Source organism: Lichtheimia ornata (assembly GCF_029851405.1).
Source record: "Lichtheimia ornata isolate CBS 291.66 chromosome Unknown scaffold00006, whole genome shotgun sequence".
Taxonomy (NCBI): domain Eukaryota; kingdom Fungi; phylum Mucoromycota; class Mucoromycetes; order Mucorales; family Lichtheimiaceae; genus Lichtheimia; species Lichtheimia ornata.
In genome coordinates, this window is record NW_026695326.1 from 545,095 (window position 1) to 562,712 (window position 17,618).

The 17,618-nt window shown below is 44.0% G+C and overlaps 7 protein-coding genes across 7 annotated transcripts; 5 read left to right on the forward strand and 2 right to left on the reverse strand.

Moving 5' to 3' along the window:
* Nucleotides 1-4,268: 4,268 nt before the first annotated feature.
* O0I10_002351 (uncharacterized protein) lies at nt 4,269-5,037 on the forward strand (the record flags this gene model as incomplete). The annotated part of the gene is made up of 3 exons (XM_058482435.1): nt 4,269-4,590; nt 4,681-4,714; nt 4,779-5,037. The coding sequence occupies 3 exons, from the start codon at nt 4,269-4,271 to the stop codon at nt 5,035-5,037; spliced, it is 615 nt and encodes a 204-aa protein (XP_058346933.1).
* A 139-nt stretch (nt 5,038-5,176) lies between these two features.
* On the forward strand, nt 5,177-6,242 carry O0I10_002352 (uncharacterized protein; the record flags this gene model as incomplete). Its single annotated transcript, XM_058482436.1, has 6 exons — nt 5,177-5,538; nt 5,600-5,669; nt 5,749-5,841; nt 5,906-5,973; nt 6,034-6,135; nt 6,191-6,242. 6 exons carry the CDS (start codon nt 5,177-5,179, stop codon nt 6,240-6,242), a joined length of 747 nt encoding a protein of 248 aa, XP_058346934.1.
* Nucleotides 6,243-6,309: 67 nt separating this feature from the next.
* On the reverse strand, nt 6,310-8,582 carry O0I10_002353 (uncharacterized protein; the record flags this gene model as incomplete). Its single annotated transcript, XM_058482437.1, has 9 exons — nt 6,310-6,720; nt 6,796-6,917; nt 6,991-7,254; nt 7,317-7,392; nt 7,458-7,551; nt 7,614-7,839; nt 7,988-8,226; nt 8,287-8,306; nt 8,370-8,582. The coding sequence occupies 9 exons, from the start codon at nt 8,580-8,582 to the stop codon at nt 6,310-6,312; spliced, it is 1,665 nt and encodes a 554-aa protein (XP_058346935.1).
* A 1,058-nt stretch (nt 8,583-9,640) lies between these two features.
* On the forward strand, nt 9,641-10,927 carry O0I10_002354 (uncharacterized protein; the record flags this gene model as incomplete). Its single annotated transcript, XM_058482438.1, has 2 exons — nt 9,641-9,837; nt 9,904-10,927. The coding sequence occupies 2 exons, from the start codon at nt 9,641-9,643 to the stop codon at nt 10,925-10,927; spliced, it is 1,221 nt and encodes a 406-aa protein (XP_058346936.1).
* Nucleotides 10,928-11,105: 178 nt separating this feature from the next.
* On the reverse strand, nt 11,106-12,187 carry O0I10_002355 (uncharacterized protein; the record flags this gene model as incomplete). Its single annotated transcript, XM_058482439.1, has 4 exons — nt 11,106-11,498; nt 11,564-11,770; nt 11,828-12,055; nt 12,131-12,187. 4 exons carry the CDS (start codon nt 12,185-12,187, stop codon nt 11,106-11,108), a joined length of 885 nt encoding a protein of 294 aa, XP_058346937.1.
* A 999-nt stretch (nt 12,188-13,186) lies between these two features.
* O0I10_002356 (E3 ubiquitin ligase complex SCF subunit sconC) lies at nt 13,187-13,881 on the forward strand (the record flags this gene model as incomplete). The annotated part of the gene is made up of 4 exons (XM_058482440.1): nt 13,187-13,283; nt 13,353-13,414; nt 13,486-13,779; nt 13,861-13,881. The coding sequence occupies 4 exons, from the start codon at nt 13,187-13,189 to the stop codon at nt 13,879-13,881; spliced, it is 474 nt and encodes a 157-aa protein (XP_058346938.1).
* Nucleotides 13,882-14,865: 984 nt separating this feature from the next.
* On the forward strand, nt 14,866-17,609 carry O0I10_002357 (uncharacterized protein; the record flags this gene model as incomplete). Its single annotated transcript, XM_058482441.1, has 7 exons — nt 14,866-14,943; nt 15,004-15,087; nt 15,164-15,700; nt 15,768-16,096; nt 16,171-16,393; nt 16,500-16,607; nt 16,671-17,609. The coding sequence occupies 7 exons, from the start codon at nt 14,866-14,868 to the stop codon at nt 17,607-17,609; spliced, it is 2,298 nt and encodes a 765-aa protein (XP_058346939.1).
* Nucleotides 17,610-17,618: the final 9 nt, after the last annotated feature.

Here is a 17,618-nt window from a genome sequence, read left to right on the forward strand (position 1 = left end):
TACTTTAATCATGGAAATGAATGTCTAAAGCAGGAGCATCGTCCACCTACAATAGAATGCACAAAAATTGGGAATGCACCAACGTGGCTATTAGCTGCCAATGTATGACATAAAAGTGAGGGTTGCGTACCTATCATGCATTGTCCCTGAAGTCCAGACTTCTTAGCTGAGTTACCCAAAGAGGTCCTTCTGCATCTTTTGCTCTGCCAGGGTCCACCTACTTGACAATGAACAAAGACCACTCTTCATATAGCATCATGCTTACAAACATAAAGGTGCCTGTATCTCCGAACTTTACAATGAAACGTGGGGTTTTTATTAGAGCAATGGGCTCGGCTTGGCCAACAGCACCTTGTGTAAAAGTTTCACGATCAAGCTTGCCAATCCCAGATTTCGCAATGTCGCTACAACCCAAACTGGATCTGGGGGTCGACCTCTTCGACGACGACGACCAAAAAAATATTTTTTGGGCTGTTTGCGATATTGAACGCGAAACTTTCACACAAGGTGCTGTTGGCCAAGCCGAGCCCATTGCTCTAATAAAAACCCCACGTTTCATTGTAAAGTTTGGAGATACAGGCGTCTTTATGTTTTACCTATGCTGTAAGCGTGATGGAGTTGCTTTTTCCTAGTGGATGGTGCCGGCTGCATTAACGGAAAGATAGAGAGCTGAGTGAAATGACACGTGGTGGTGACACAAACACGTCCTTGATAGGTTGCTGCATAAATGGATGATGATGATGATGATAGCCTTTTGTGAACGTACGTGAGTAAACCACATCCAACAATGAAGATCTATATTGTATGTTTTTGGCAATAATGGCTCGACATTGCATAAGGCCCGAAGCCACTCTTTTTGCCCACAGCAAGATATATTCATCCTGAAACTCAATGGAGGATCATGGTCAATCCCACTCTTCATTGTATCGTAAAAGATGTATACTTCGTACATGACCGAGAACGGAACGAATTTATTCCATCTACCCTATCATTTACAAGCAAGAAGGGAATACGCTAGCTAAGTGGAAGTGGATTCAACAATGACTCTAGCTACTTCTCCATCATGTCGTTATCGTCTGCGTCTTCTTGTAATCGCCATCACACAAAGGATAAGGCCAACCTGGAGAGATCCAATACCACCACTTACCCAATGACTTGACGGCTTGTATGTACCAAAGAAAGAAACCCTGTGGTCCTCTTGGGCGATGATCACCCTTGTGTGTCAGGAGCTCCATTACACATCCTCTTCTCCACATTGCCTAACAAATGGATTGTACCAAGAGTTGGCAGGCTAGTGCCATTGAGGTCCCTCTTGAAGTGGTCATCGCGGCAACCCCTTTGAAGGCTTTGCACAGCAAGTAGGTTAAAGCCGAAGAGCAGAACAAAAAGTCCCTGGCACCCTCCACAAGGAAAGGTGGTTGACTGCAAATCCCACATGCAACCATGTACTTGAAAAAACACAAGCACACAGGACATGGAACCGATGGCACCTCAAGCGGGGGGAGATGAAACACCAGTGCAGAGAACAAGAATGCCAAACGTACCCCTCATCCACCAAGCATAACGTGAGAGAGCTCTGGGTGCAAGAGAACCACAAGGATAACTTCCTTTGACAAGCTGAGGAAAAGTCGCTTGTTTGGCCAGGAGAAGATACACATTGATTGTCCTTATGGGCCCCACCCTATGACCCGATTGAACCGACACGAATCCGTTTCCCCTTCGATGATCCAGTCTCACGCTTCCCAGTTGGACCAAGCTTGTTGACGATCTCGAATAGGCCAAAAGACCACTTGCGATCATATGCGCCGCACCTACTGCGTGAAGCCATAGCCATACGTGCATCTTGCCGCTGGGGGGATACCAGAACGATACTGGGGCGAGGGAGTGTCCTTGGAACAATACGAGCCAAAAGGTGGAAGATTCAATAACATGCAATCCCCATAGCCAACTTTTCCCAGTCAATGGTCGTGTAGTCTAAAGTAGACAATGAGTGAGAGATTGCCATAATAGAACAAGCCCAACATACCTCTTGAGATGCCAATTGTAAACAGGTTCCAAATAAAGAGCACCCTATTGCCACCCAATACAACCAAGTGAAACAACGTAGTTGTACCGATCTTCCACTCTAACTTACCTGTTTACACTTCCCACAAGTGGTCAACATTGACAATGGCCATGAACGGTCTTGATCAGGGGAAAGCGAGTTGGTTTTGGTTGAGATCAACCGTTGCCTTGGCTACGCAACGCTGCTGTATGAGACGGGTGTAAACCCCGTCACACTTTTTACTGCCCAGCCATTTTAACAGCACGTGATAGTCGTTGCCATGGATAGTAGCAAACGGTTTAAGGCATTGTAGGTATGTAACTTTTGGGTAGGTGCATCTTCCAGGAGCTGAAACAAGAGTATGTGGTCTGTGCACGGCTACTTTTTATTTCCGAGGGCACGAGTACCTCCACTTTTGACTTCCCGAAGATCGTTTTTGGTGTCACACTGTTCCTCTAAAGAAGGCATGATCTACTATTGCTTTTACTAAAGGACCGAGCAGCTAGTGATTTGTGGTAGCAGATGGGTGGCATTGTTTGATGATGAAGATGAGGGTTGCCACCTTGTTTATCACTAAAAATTGATTCATGTACCGACGACAACAATCAATCCTACAAAGATTCTTTGTGAGGCCTTTTCAATCTATCAGCCCATCACTCTTTCACCATTTTTGTGGTCACAGAAATACCCACGCCCACCATGCATGTATAAACTAGGGATGTTGTCGCCTACTATCATACTCCCATACACCTCTTTTTTTTTCCCATTTTACCTCTCTTTTGATTGCTGACACCTTCAAAGCCTAAGTTGATGTGGTGAGTACATACCATGATGGCACGTTGATGGCCTTATTTTGTGGGCGTTTCATGGACTCATTTATGATGACCTTATGTAGCTTTTCATTGTTATCCTATTTTCATTACCTTTATTACGGTAAAGCCTGACTACCTTGCTTATGGGCACTACCTCCTGTGGTACATGTGCAAAGGTGGATTAGCTGGCACATCACAGCCCGCATGTGGGTGACATGTATGTATGGCGGCTTCCCACCTCTCCCGTAAACGCCATGGTGTCATGACCGAATTGAATTATGAAGCACCTATTATTACGACTGATGGCCTGTCATCAGCCAAAAGCCAAACCTTGAATATAGTGTCGGTCTTGGAGAAGCGAAGATCAGACAGCGATCCGGTGCTCGTTACAGCCTTTGCGTACAAGATATCTTGAGAAGGTTGATGGCCTTTGTGGAAATGCCATTGATGTCAGCAAGTTGGATGGTGCAATAGCATTCCAAATCCATGGTACGTAAAGAAGAGGTGGCATACTCCTGTAATGCTGACAAGTCCCTTTCGTTTTAGGCATGCACATAACCTTTCCTCATGAGACTGACAGCCGCTGGATTATACACATTCATCGAGATCGCGCACATACAATTTGCTGATAGCGTAGAAAATTTGCCTTCATTTTGTACCATCGTCAACATCCAAAAGCTGCTGGCTATCAACCATATTTTCTGGACTTATTGCAAGCAATGTGATCAACCCGAGGAAATCGAAGCCAATTACGCCCAAACATTGGCAACGATGATTGTCATCATCATTGAAAACAGAACTCTTCTCGGGATTGTGTGCTTCAATGCACCACATTGTTACCATTGTTGTCAATAATGCCCACATTGTAATCACCTTATTCATCCCATTCAATAAGCATTGTATATGATAGATGATGAATACGCTTGTTTTTACTGTATAATCCAATACATCTTGTTTACTCATAAGATGAGAAAAAGCATACGTGCCCAAAAAGTCCTGCAGCATACATTCAACGATCCAACGAGCGCGCGTTTATTTTGATCTAACATACATAAAATGACATGCTTTATCTAATCCTTGACAGGCAACACCCATAACGAGTAGATTCTTCTATTGCTCCATCGCCAGTATCTCATCCCTTTCAGCGTTGGTCATGGGTGCCAATATAATGATGCTTGCAGCTGTCAATAAAAGGCCGAGCACAAACGATAGCCATTCGATGTTATCTTGATAAGGAGGCAGCATGGTGGCGATCCAATATGAAAAGACACAACGTCGAGATGTGTGTGTATGTGTGTATGTAGGCTACCCGTTTTATATTGGGATGTGCTGTCCTCCACACTTGGTCCGTAAAGGGGGTTGCATCAAATTGATCGCCACATTCACTCTCCCTCTTTGCCACTGCCACCCACATGTCCGATATTGACTGGGAAGACTTGTTTGGCGTATCCGATGACAACGACCATGACAACGACGACGCCAACGGTATCCCGGGATTGAAGTTGGCAAAGAATGCCTTGACCCATGAGCAGCAGATGCAGCTTGTATATGCGATTGCCGAAGCCGATTACTTTCAGGGAGGCAAACTCGATCAGGCAATGTGCTTTGGTGACCTTGGTCCTTTTGAGTGGGTGGAGCCGTGGATTAGAGACGAGTATCCCAACTTGATGCCATCACGTATTCTGGAACGAGCATGTTTGTTTGATCAAGCCATTATCAATCTTTATCACAAAGGTAAGTAAAAAAGGGGGAGGAGGAAGGAAGGAAGGAAGGAAGGGGGTTGTACTTTCAAGGAGGAAGGTTGATCTCTAATATCAAGGCTAGGACAAGGGATCAAATCACACGTCGATCTAATGCGGTAACACACACACACAAACACATCCTTGTACAGTATGTATCATTCATGATCCTAACCTTTATAGATTTGATGATGGCATTGTAATCATATCACTGCTTTCATCATGCGTGATGGTGATGAAGCCTGTCGACCCAGCAACATTGCAACAACGAGGTGCTATTCCTATTCTTCTTCGTCCTGGCGATGTATTGGCTCTATCGGGTGCAGCACGATATGATTGGGAACATGGTATTGAAGAGCGGATGGCAGACGAGGTAGATGGCGAATGGATAGAACGTGGTACCAGGATCAGTGTCACTCTTCGAAAGCTTTTAGTGAAATAAAACATGGTTGTTTATTACTCGTTTCCAATGGTGGATAAGTGATGGATTACTACAGTAGAAGGAAACAGTGAACCCATTTGAAGACTATGCTGAGATTCTTCTCGCATAAAGGAGCCCGCCCCCTTCTTTTATTTGTACCATGTCAGACGACCGAGAACACTATGGCAACCTCTTCCCTTCCGACGACGAAGGCAACTCTTCAGACAACACAATTGAACAACATGCTCCTTCTGGCTATATGGATCTCGATGAAGACTTGAGAGACGAGGAAGAGGAGGAGGAAGAAGAAGACGTGATCGACGATGAAGGTCATCGACTCGACGATTCAGCACGCGAAAAGAACGCCATGCAAATCTATACTGAAACACATCCCGATCTTGAGCAAAAGTCGTCTGGGGGTCGTGAGATTGCCGAACATGAAGCTATTTGGTCCGTATCCACCTATCGTGAGGATTGGGGTGTCGAGAAACTACGCGACAATAATCCATTGACCTATTGGCAGTAAGTGTGTACGTGTCTTTGTCCATGAATGAACAGTGCATTGATATCATGCTGTGTATAGATCCAATTGCCCGAATCCAAAAGCACCCCACACAGTAGACTTGTATTTCCATCACGCTACTTTCATCAAGGTATGGATGTTATGCACGTTGCTAGGACAACGACGAGGGTATGTGATCTCACCACTGATGATGGCTATGCTCCTGCTAGCAAGTATCGATTTTCATTGATTTCTATCAAGATGAGAGCTATACCCCAAAGCATATTTCAATTCGTGGAGGAATCACTTATCGGGATTTGCATGTGAGTAATCAATCAGCTTGCATGATACCATGATCCACACGCTAATGCTTTAAGATATCCATAGGAAATCACGTCATTAGAATGCGAAGGAACGGTTGGATGGCAAAATGCGGATCTTGTGGAAGCTACTGGGTAACGTATTCAGGATCGATGTGATGGATCCATGGATATTGATCATGCGAGCGACATTAGGGAGCCTGTACGATTGTTCCATCTGCAGATTGCAATCCTCAATACACACCTGAATGGACGAGACACCCATATCCGCCAACTCAAAGTTTACTCGGTTCTTCCGTAAGTACATCATGCTGTGATGATCCACTAAGTTCTAATATGGATGTATCATTAGGCAATATTTGACCCAAAAACCAGTACCTGAAAGGATACGTGGCCTGCGATAATATCATTACAGCTTGTTTTTCAACTTTTTTGCATTTATCATCATTACATTAAACATCTTCTAATACTCTATACAATGCTTGCTTGCTTCTTCTCCTCGATTTCCTCGTTGTCAAGTGTTCGGTTCGTATCATCCTGCTTGAGATCAATGTCTTCTTGTGGATCAGGTGCCGTGGTTGGTTTTTCTTGTTGAGCTGTCGAGGATTGAGGTGGTTTGTTGGCACCATATTTAACGTTCTTGGCGCACAATGCACAAATGACAGCGATACCAGCGACGACCAATGGGAGCGTAAACACTTTATGCAAGGCTGCCATGTACAAATGAATGACGGGTTGCTGGTACTCGGATGGCATGTCTCGTATATACAAATAATTAGAGTCAGCACCATACTTGGCAGCAATACTCAATATCGAAGGATCAAGGCTGCTGAATTCTTCCTTGAGGAATTCTCGAAACAACGTATCACAAATCGCCACCCCCTGAATAATAGAAAGGCATGTGATGAGCTTCTTGCATAATAAACCATCATTATTGTGTTGCTAGCAACGACTTACAATTGCGCATGACAACATCATAAAGAATTGATTCAGGCTTGTTGCAACAGCAATGTACTTTTTGGGAGCACATGTTTGAACGCCAAATAGACAATTCTGTTGCGAGAGACCAAATGAAAAACCTATTACATCATGCAGCTGAGTAAATATACATGTTCCTGAATCAAAATGGCTGCCGTATGAAATTCAACATACCACACAGCATGATATAGCACGCTTGTTGGCCCCAATTACTGTATTCGTTGACTGTGTAAAAGAGACCGAATCCAACGATGTTGCAAATGGCACCAATCACGATATAGAACTTGACATAGGGAAATTTGTTTAGCATCATGCCGCTTGATACGGATGAAACAATGAGACAACTCATATAGGGCACCAGTCTTACACCCGATTCAATACTGCCCGCTCCAAAAACAGCTTGGAACATGATGGGGCCATAGTACAATGTGCTGACGACTTTTTGGAGACAATGAATACGACACGCCTGGGGGTTACACATGTTCGGAGCAATCACTTACATCCAAGGCCAAAGCAAAAGACATACATGTAAAAGATTGCGACAGATCGGTTTAACAGGAGATCAGGGGGGACCACCTTGTTGGATGCGTAAACATAATTTAGTCGTTTTCAATGAAAGGTATATGGTAAAGTGATCCTACCGGTTCTTTTGCTACACGAGTTTCGACAATGGCCAATACAATGAAAGCGACACCAGCGGCAACAAACGGCCCGATAGAATGGCCGCTACCCCACCTGATCTCAATGTGAGCATGCGGCATGATTCAAATTGGTGGGTGATGATGGCACACACTTACCCATACATTTTACCCCAACTAAGTGCAAGGAGCAGGCAACATACAAAGCCAATCACAAGTAATGTGCCCATAATATCGATACGTTTCATCTTAGCTTTCATGGAGACACCTTTGAGATCCACGGTTTCTTTGAGGAGGATTAGGTCCAAAGTAAAGGCCACACCACCCACGATGACATTGAACCAAAAATCCCATCTCCAGCTTAGTCGATCCACGAAGACACCACCTACATAGGAATTCAAATAGAATGTTGATATATGGAACATGTCTCTTTTTATTACCAACCAGCACTCGTTTTTTTATCCAAGAGGGTGTGCGTGTGTGTGTGTGTGTGGGAAATGTATGTATACATCTCTAATAAAAAGGTCACTTACCAATCAACGTGCCAACAACATTTGCCAAACCAAAGTTGACAACAAGTGCGGATTGAAAACGTGGTCGTATCTTGATAGGTGCTAGATCGACGACAAGTACAAATGACATGGCCATATTGCATCCCGCTCCTAAGCCTTGGATGGTACGTCCGGCAATGATACCGGGCATGCTTGGTGTCAGGGCACTTACCAATGACCCGCCCACAAAAAGGAATAGCCCAAAAAGCAAAATGGGTTTCCTAATGAATGAAAAATGAGCGATGGCGTCTTTGTTTATTGATAGGTGTTTAGAGGTATACCTGCCAAAGATATCAGAGAACTTTTTGGTGGTATGAGTAAGTAAGTATGATATTGATATGGGTTAAAGTAGGGTGTACAGTACCTTGCCAGCCAGAGCCTGGCATGTCACAAATGCTAAGAGGTATGCAGTGGCAATCCATGCTTGTTGATCTGGTGATCCAAGGTCGGTGGCTATAATAGTCATCGCCGGTGCGATTACTGTAGTATTCAGTGCCGTTACAAACATGCCGAGCATGATGCCAAATATAACGGAAAAACGTCGTATCAGATCCCAATGTTCCTTGATAGCTTCCATGGTTGCATTGAGAAGAGAGTTAAAAGAAAGACAAATCGATTTAAAAAGATGAGTGTTCGTGCGAATCTTATTTTATAGGTACGGCGCACATTAGCCGAAACGAATATAGAAGGCGGGCAAAGGAACAAGCTGTGATCCGCAAGCGGCATGAAAATAGGCAAAAGTATCAGGGTAAGCTTTGTAAACATGTATGGGGTTGCTATGGGGAAAAGATTCTCCTTTCAGTCAGCTTGATCCTCACGGCATTGGGATGTTCACACAACCAACGCCTCTCTTTTCATTGTTCATCACTACCACCACAACAACGCCATCTTTCATTGATCCCCCTCCTCATTCTATGCTTCCAGCCACCATGACTAATAACAGTCAGTGCATTTCATACGCGATGTACGAGCCCGTGGATGATATTTGCTATATCCCAGATCTAGCAGCTTGAGTTGGTGAAACAAGCAAAGGCTCGGAGAACGATTCTAGATATATACATGATCCAGATCACAGGCACCTTTTACATTTCTGTTATGTAGGTCCCCCGCTATACTATGGTAATCGTCATTATGGAGTAGATTGGTTGTTAGCAGTAATGCTTCCTATTGCTGCTGCTGGAGGTTGCTCACTGAACTTTGTACGTGAATGATCTCATGCCATGTTAACGTTGACTGATTGGGAAGCTCGACGTGGTACAAGGATTTATTCATGCTATGTAAGCGGTAATGATGGTTCATTGTGTGGGAAAGCCCCATTGTTTTATTTGTTGTTGCTGGTGATATGAAAAGGGATTTTCTCTCTCAGTTTCATGCACATCATTATTCATGTAACTTGAATCGAACTTTCTGGTTTGGATCATAAATAAAGAATCAAAGTGTACACATGTAAAGCTCTTTATCATACAAACTACCAAGTCTCGGGGAGAGTGGAGTGGATAAGGGAGGATGGTGTGTGGTTAGCTAGAATGGATGGGCTATTTGATACATGTTGGTGGTGGTTGTGGTGGTGGATGATGTGCCTCGAAACACGTTTCAAATACAGGCTGGGTATCTCTTTCATCTATCTTTTTTGACATGGGCGACCGTATCCATACAGCTATTCTACAATTCCTACTGACACACGGCTACAAGGAAACACAAGAAGCATTCGTCAAAGAGGCCGGCGAGTTCATTGACTTCGATTCAGTGGAAGATGTACCTCCTCTTGATGGCACCTTCAGCGATGCTCTCAATCAGGTCACGCGTAATGTCGCATCGATGAACTTGGAAAGGTGAGGGGGGAAAAGTTATTGCATGGCGTGTGATGGAGAACGTTGACATGGATAATACGTACATAGACAAGAAGACTTTGAAGATGCTGACGGCGACCACTATTCGACACTTGTTGAACAATATGGGACCATCCATGCGGCGAATGTTCTAGCAGTTGCAGTGGATCCACACTCGCGTTGCATTGCCACCAGCTCTACCGATCGCACAGTCAAACTTACCAATAGCACCACCGGCATCACTGATCGAGAATATCGACATCATCAAGCACCTGTTTTGAGCATTGCATTTCATCCATCTCAAGCCAACCTTATGCTTACCACATCCATGGATGGCACTGCTGTGCTAGCCGATACCAGCAAATCCGATGATATGGATCCATCTATAGGCGTCGTGCAGCGTTTCAAGGACCATCAAAAGTACATTGTGCAAGGATTATTCTCACCTGTGGATGGCAAGTACATGGCAACGGCATCCTATGACCGCACAGTATGCATCTATGAGCAAGATCAAGAAAGCAGTGGACACTATCGCCTGATCAAGCAATTGGGCCCGTTCCTTGGCAACGTAGAAGCCATGTGTTTTGCAGACAATGCTGTATTGGTGGTTGGTGCACGTGACGACAACTACTTGCATTATATACATATACAAGATGGATTCAGGGACCAGAAGTGCAATATGAATGCCAACAACGATGATTGGGTTTCCTTTGCACCAGCGTATCTCAGCGTATCCCCTGATGGTCGTTATTTATTATGCTCCACCGATCATTCATCAGGCCGCATCATTCTCTTCAAGAAAGGCGAATCGACTCAAGTGCGCAATTACTATGATATGCCATCCGACAATCAATTCACAACACGTCGTCATTGTTGGCATCCAAGTGGACACTATTTTTATATCTCAGGTGCAGATGATCATTGTATTCGAGTATTGGAGACAAAGACAGGACGTGTTGCAGCTACACTTAAAGGAGGACATACCGCCATGGTGCGTGCATTGAGCGTGGATACCAATGTAGGCCTCGTCTCAGTTGGATACGATCATCAAGTCAACATTTGGGCACAACCTTCCATGTCTATAGTGCGATGATAGCTTTTAGTGATGATGATGTCCCAAAAAATGTATTACTCGATTGTGTATATATATCATGCATGGAATTGTGTATATGAAAGAAAGAGGGATAAATAAGGATTGGTTGCTATGGATGGGCGTGTGTTTGTGTTTGTGTGTGTGTGTGTGTGTGTGTGTACGTGGGTGCGCTATCTCTCTAAGCAGTGGGCATCGAGCAAGTCTTTTCAATTTCCTTAACCAGAGCATCCATCTTGGAGTGGTGGACAAACATCAAACGTCGAAAAGGTGCAATGCCAAAATCAGAAAAGGCCCGTCGAGCATCTGATGATGATTCCTTTTCACGGTTGGTGAACTTGTAGTCAAATTGATGTTGTGCGTACTTGTTGATCACTTCATCTTCAGGCTGAAAGTAGAATGTCTCGGTGTCTTGTTCCAATACGCCTTCTGCTGCTGATGCTGCCTTTTTCTTTGCCTTCTTCTTGGGTTGCTCAACAGGCTCATCTTCGCCCTCTTCCTTATCCACCACAGGTTCAACCTCCTTATAAGTCTTGGTAATGAACATGTACCATTCAAAATCATAAGCCTCGCCCTATGCATGGATATCAATGAGTAAACCCCCTCTTGCTGAATCGAATGGGCCCATTCACAACTTACGTTTTGCTTTGCTTGCTTTGTTTCCTCTTGCATCATGTTATACATTGGGGGCATGATCTCCATAGGCATGTTGATGAATCTCTCTGACACCACCCATCCTACGTGTTTCTTGGATTCGGGCGCCATGATTGCATTGATGGTGTCGGCATTCTTCTTGGGACATTTGCTCAACAGATAGGATCGTAATGATTTAACACCTTCATTATCCTATGCGACTCGTTAATTCATTGATCCATCATGTGTAGAGAGCAAGAGTGATGTTACCTTGAAATGATTCAGATTGATGATGCTGAGGATAGCATAAGGATCGGATTCCTGGCCATCCACTTTGACAGTGGTGCCCACATGATTTTCCTCCAAAAGGATATCCACAATATCACCCAAGTTGATAAGCTCTGCGTCAGTGGAAAACAACTGTCCAAAAAGTCTCTTCAAGGCGTGGTAGTCGATCTGCTCGGGATTGAAAAAGTCAAAGTCGACATCGACGATATCCTATATAGCAATGGAGTCCAGGTCAGCTTGTTTGCCTTGTTGTCATCAAGTCCTAGTTCTTGTATGAGACATTACCGGTGCGGCATCGCTGTCTGATTCGGATCCTGAGCCTTCAGTCGTCTTTCTTTTCATGGTTTATGCGTGTATATGGTGAAGCAAGTGGAAAAATCTCTGCACTAAAATGCGCTCTAATGGATGTGGCTCAGAATGCACAATCACCTCCGATTCCACCAACTGTATCATGCCGACCCAAATCATTGCCATGGTATTATCGTTGCCTATGCGACCAGCAATAGAGTCTCGATCGACGTATCAATGACGAATGCCGATGATACAACCATTTGGTGACCCCACCCTTTGGCACTCTTTACAATCCACTGAATCATATTTTCCTCAACACATGCTGTAAATGCGTAGCCACCACGTAATAAAAGCGATCGAATATGGTCTAGTAACGACATGGAGACGTATCTTGATACATAATCCATCATAGATGATGTAATTGCTGCTAGCATAGCCCATTCTTATGATGCGTGTAAAGTTAAGGGTCACGTGAGATGTGTTGAAAGAGATGCCATGAACAAGAGCAAGATCAAAATGAGATAGGCCAACAGTTTTTGACTGCTGCAGCTGAGTAGATGATATAAAAACAGCAAAAACGGTGTCTGCTGCGGATGCCTTGAACGAGTTACACAATGCAAAGTGTCGAAGAAGAGAGAGAAATCCCCTTACAGAAAACTCTAGTTGCTAAGCCCTGCTGACCCTCTATACCACTACGTGGTGGGAGTCATCCATGCTCAGATAAAAGGATCACATGATGAAATAAATGGGACGCACAACATTGTGATGAAGGAAAAGAAAGGTATTTCTGATGAAATGGGGGGAATAAGTTTATATTTTGATTCTATCTAAAAAGAGCATCATCAGCATAGGAGATGAATGAATGACCACCACGGCTTCTTTGTTGGATGAATAGCATTGTTGTAGTACTGATGCGCAGCCACAAGGGTAAGAGAAAGAGTGATGCGTCTGTGTGAAACTCAGTGACGTAGTAGTATAAAGAGACGGGATGGCCAATTCAGTAGGTGCCTTTTTCTCACTCTTTCTTTCCACACAAAATACATTCATACAATGGCTACTGTGAAGCTTATCAGCTCTGACAATGAGGACTTTACCGTCGACAAGGAGGTCGCTGAGAAGTCGGTCTTAATTAAGAACATGTTGGAAGGTGAGCTTTGGAAATCTAGACTGTTCGACGCGCGGCCCATTCGTTTGCTTTTATTAACCCCCTTCCAAGATGTCGGCGATAGCGATGCTCCCATTCCTCTTCCTAATGTCACAGCCAAGATTCTTCGCAAGGTAAAAAAGAGTAGTGTGGAGAGGGTATATGGATGATGCCGTGTTGAGCTGACTTGACCACATTTTCATAGGTGATCGAATGGTGTGATCATCATCGTAATGATCCTGCTGTTGCCCAGGATGAGCAGGATAGACGCAACACTGATATCGAAGAATGGGACCAAAAGTATATGGAAGTCGATCAAGAGACCCTGTTTGATGTTATCCTTGCTGCCAATTATCTTGATATCAAGCCATTGTTGGATGTGGGTTGTAAGACCGTTGCCAATATGATCAAGGGCAAGAGCGCTGAGGAAATTCGACGAACTTTCAACATCACCAACGACTTTACACCTGAGGAGGAAGCCCAAATTCGAAAGGAAAACGTAAGTAATCATTGGATGGGGGGTTGTAGTGCAATACAATGGAAGGCTAACCATTGTCTTTTTTTGTATCCTTCGTTATAGGAATGGGCTGAGGATCGATAAACTTTTTCACTCTTTACATGGCAATTCATCGGTTATATTCCCCCCATTCTCACATCACGAATTAAACAACGGACCAGATGTTATGGACCAGCAACACCAAAAAGTACCACTTGTAATGGAACGACTTTTGAGCAAGAGAAACGTGCGTGCGTGCGTGTGCGTGTGTATGTGTGTGGGTGGGTGGATATGGATGGCTGGATTGTCGATCCGAAGAAGGTGCATCAATGTTGAACCAAAAGTGGAAATCCTTGTCATTGACAGAAAAAACAAGGGGAGGTGGATGGATGGGTTGTCTTTATTTCTCCTCTGCCTTTGAATTGACTTTTGTACGATATACATCTCCTCCCCTTCCTCCCCCCCTTCAACATCAATCTCCTTCAAGACGCGTGCTTTTTTGAACCCCTTTCCAAAAATATCATCGCTGCTGCATACATAGTGTCAAAAAGGCAGCTTTGTTTACCGCTATTGTGTTTTGATATCATGCGTCATACCAACAACATTATATAAACAGGATAAATGCAAGATGCTATGTGGTTTTTTATGCATATACAACAGCTTGTGTGATGCTTGTGATGATGTAAAGTTAAGCGAGTCAGCATCTGCTCGTCCTCATCTGCAGGGAATGAATGAAATCGGTGATCTTTTACTCTACTCGTACATAATCAGGAAGGAGAACATCATGAAGATGTGATGGGTGATATATATTTATGTACAATATCTCAGGAGCATCGTTAGTGGTGATAGAAGGAGAAGTACAAGCGTGTGGTAGTAAAAGTCATAGTGCGAATGGGTGATGGGTGATAAAAGAAAACAATCAAGGAAAGGGATATGCAGATCGGTTGGGTTTAACGCTTGTCTTTTGTAAATGCTGCATGTGGTTTGAACCGAATATTCATAAATACTTTCTTTTGCTCTGTCATCCGTTGATTCCTTTCCCCTCTCCTCTCCCTTTTTCCACCTTTACTTTCACACTTTCTTTTGGCCATGCAATGCCTTCCTCAAGAGCCTCGATTGATTTCAGTTTTTGAGACGACACTCTCGATACAACAAGATGTTTTATCAGTCGGTTTCAAAATGCATCATCTTTTCAATTACAAAGTCATTGACCCATTTCATGTATAGGTCTTTAATGTTGTAATCCAAACACCGTCAACGATGGTGTCTCTTGTTCGATACCCACTTGATTTTGTCGAGTTTCATCAAAAGGTGGGTGGGCTCAAACCACACTTCCAAACCCAGCTCATAACCTGCTACTCTTTCTCTCACACTCAACATTGACCAGATTAATACCCATTATCCACGATCCACAAACAAAGTACCTTTTCCAGCACTCACATCACCCGTCAACCAAATCCATCGCCTTACACGACGTCGCTCAATCAAAAACCTGCTCACCTTTAGCAAAAAGTCCAACGCCGACAAGATTGAAAAGTACCTTCAACGATGCTTTGATCATCCAATCATATCCATATCGACCCTTTTGCGTGATTTTACAAGTGTGCAACGAGACGAGGACAAGGAGATCCTTTGTGATAGTAAATTAGCCATAGGGTCAGCTACTACTACTACAGGCACCTTACCAGCTACTCCTATAACACGACCTTCGATCGACACTGTCAAACCTGCATGCAACGGCAAGCCTAACATTGCAAAGCAGCCTGCAGCATCCATATCAACAGAACCACAACCAGCACCAACAACATCACAACCCGCATCGGAAAACAGTACTGCAAATAATGATCAGCACGATGCTGCTGCTGGTGCATCACTGGACGACTTTGATTTGCTAAAGGTGCTCGGCAAGGGATGCATGGGAAAGGTATATATATATTTATAATCTCATTTGACCCCATATATTTACATACGCCATGTGATCCTTTATGTAGGTGTTGCTTGTACGATCGCGTCATGACCAACAGCTGTATGCCTTAAAGACCATCAAAAAGAAACATGTCATCCAACAAAATGAAGTGGCCCACACCAAAGCTGAGCGTGATATCTTGGCACGAATGCAAGGCATCCCATTCCTCATTGGCCTTCACTACGCTTTTCAAACACCTTCAGAGCTATTCCTGGTTCTTGATTACTATAGTGGAGGTGACATTGCCACTCAAATGTCAATTTATTCGGCCTTTTCTGCGGAGAGAACCTTGTTTTATGCAGCTGAGATTGTTCAGGGATTGTCAGCCTTGCATCAGCACGGTGTCATTTATAGGTAAGAGAAAGAGAAAAAGAGAAAAGGAGATGATACAAGGGGGGCATATTGGATTTAACCTATTGTACATGTAGGGATCTAAAGCCGGAAAACGTTTTGATTGGAAATAACGGCCATATTGTTTTGACTGATTTCGGCTTGTCCAAGATCTTCGATGAAAATGACAATGGCATGACGCAATCCTTCTGTGGTACAGCCGAGTACCTTGCCCCTGAAGTATTGCTGGGGGAGGCTTACACGTTTACGGTGGACTATTGGAGTTTGGGTACTTTGTTGTACGAGATGCTGGCTGGTGTGGTAAGTTGTTCTCTTTTGTATTGGCACTACTACACATGTCATCATCCCCTTGTTGTACCCCTTTATCCCTTAAAATGTGCCAAATTTAACATCAAAATGACATTAGACCCCATTTTGGGCAGAGACTCACATGGAAATGTATCGGCGTGTACTTGACGATCTGCTGGATTTCCCACAACATTTTGATCCTATCACACGCGACTTTTTATCAGGTGTAAGTTTTATCATACAAAGTGGATAAAACAAAAAGGGAGGATATTGATTGGATGATTTACAGCTTCTAGAACGTGACCCAAGTCAACGATTAGGATGGGATGGAGCTGACTCGGTAAAGGCACATCCCTTTTTTGATAGAATGGATTGGGACAAAGTGGCACGGCTTGAATTGACTCCACCCTATGTGCCGGAATTGCGCTCCGAAACGGATCTCACTCACTTTGACGAAGCCTTTATCAACATGTCACCCTGTATTAGTCAATCCTCTTCCTTGTCAAGTAACCAGGACCCATTTGATCATTTTAGCTTTGATGCTCGTAGACCCCCTCCACGCCTTTTGCGACAAAAGCTGCAACGCGTGCGTGCACAACAAAAAAAGCAAATTGGCACCAAGGATAGATTTTCAACATCATCTTCACTTTTATCATTTTCACCAGGCGAGATTGTGCGTCATACGGATACAATGCCATCCTTCCTTACATCCAATCGATATAGTCGTAAGCGGCACAGTGCCAATGTTGATCATCTTGTTGCCACCAAAGAAGAAGAAGACATACCACGACCTACCACAGACACCTCATCCTTGTATTCATCCATGACCTTATCATCCGTACATCCTGATGAAATCAATGCAAGGAATGCTATTGAAGACGTTAGTGATACAAGCAACGATCCCATCTCGTCATCATCCCCTAACACTGAACTTCCCACATCTTCATCAGCAAAGCGACCTTCGCCACCCGATCACAGTCCTTACGTTCGACCCCATTGTCCCGTTCCAGGCCAAATGAGATCCACCACGCTTTCTATCGCTTCCAATTCAACTAGCCCTCCCATCATCAACAACCGCGACTCGCTATGTTTATCCGATCTCTCATCATTTCCACCAGACCAAGCTGCTGTAACAGCAACAGCTGCACCAGAACATGATACCGCTAATAATACTAGTAGTAATAATACCAGCGATTGGCAGCGCCCCTACTTGACCTTTTCGTCCTAATATCCTTCC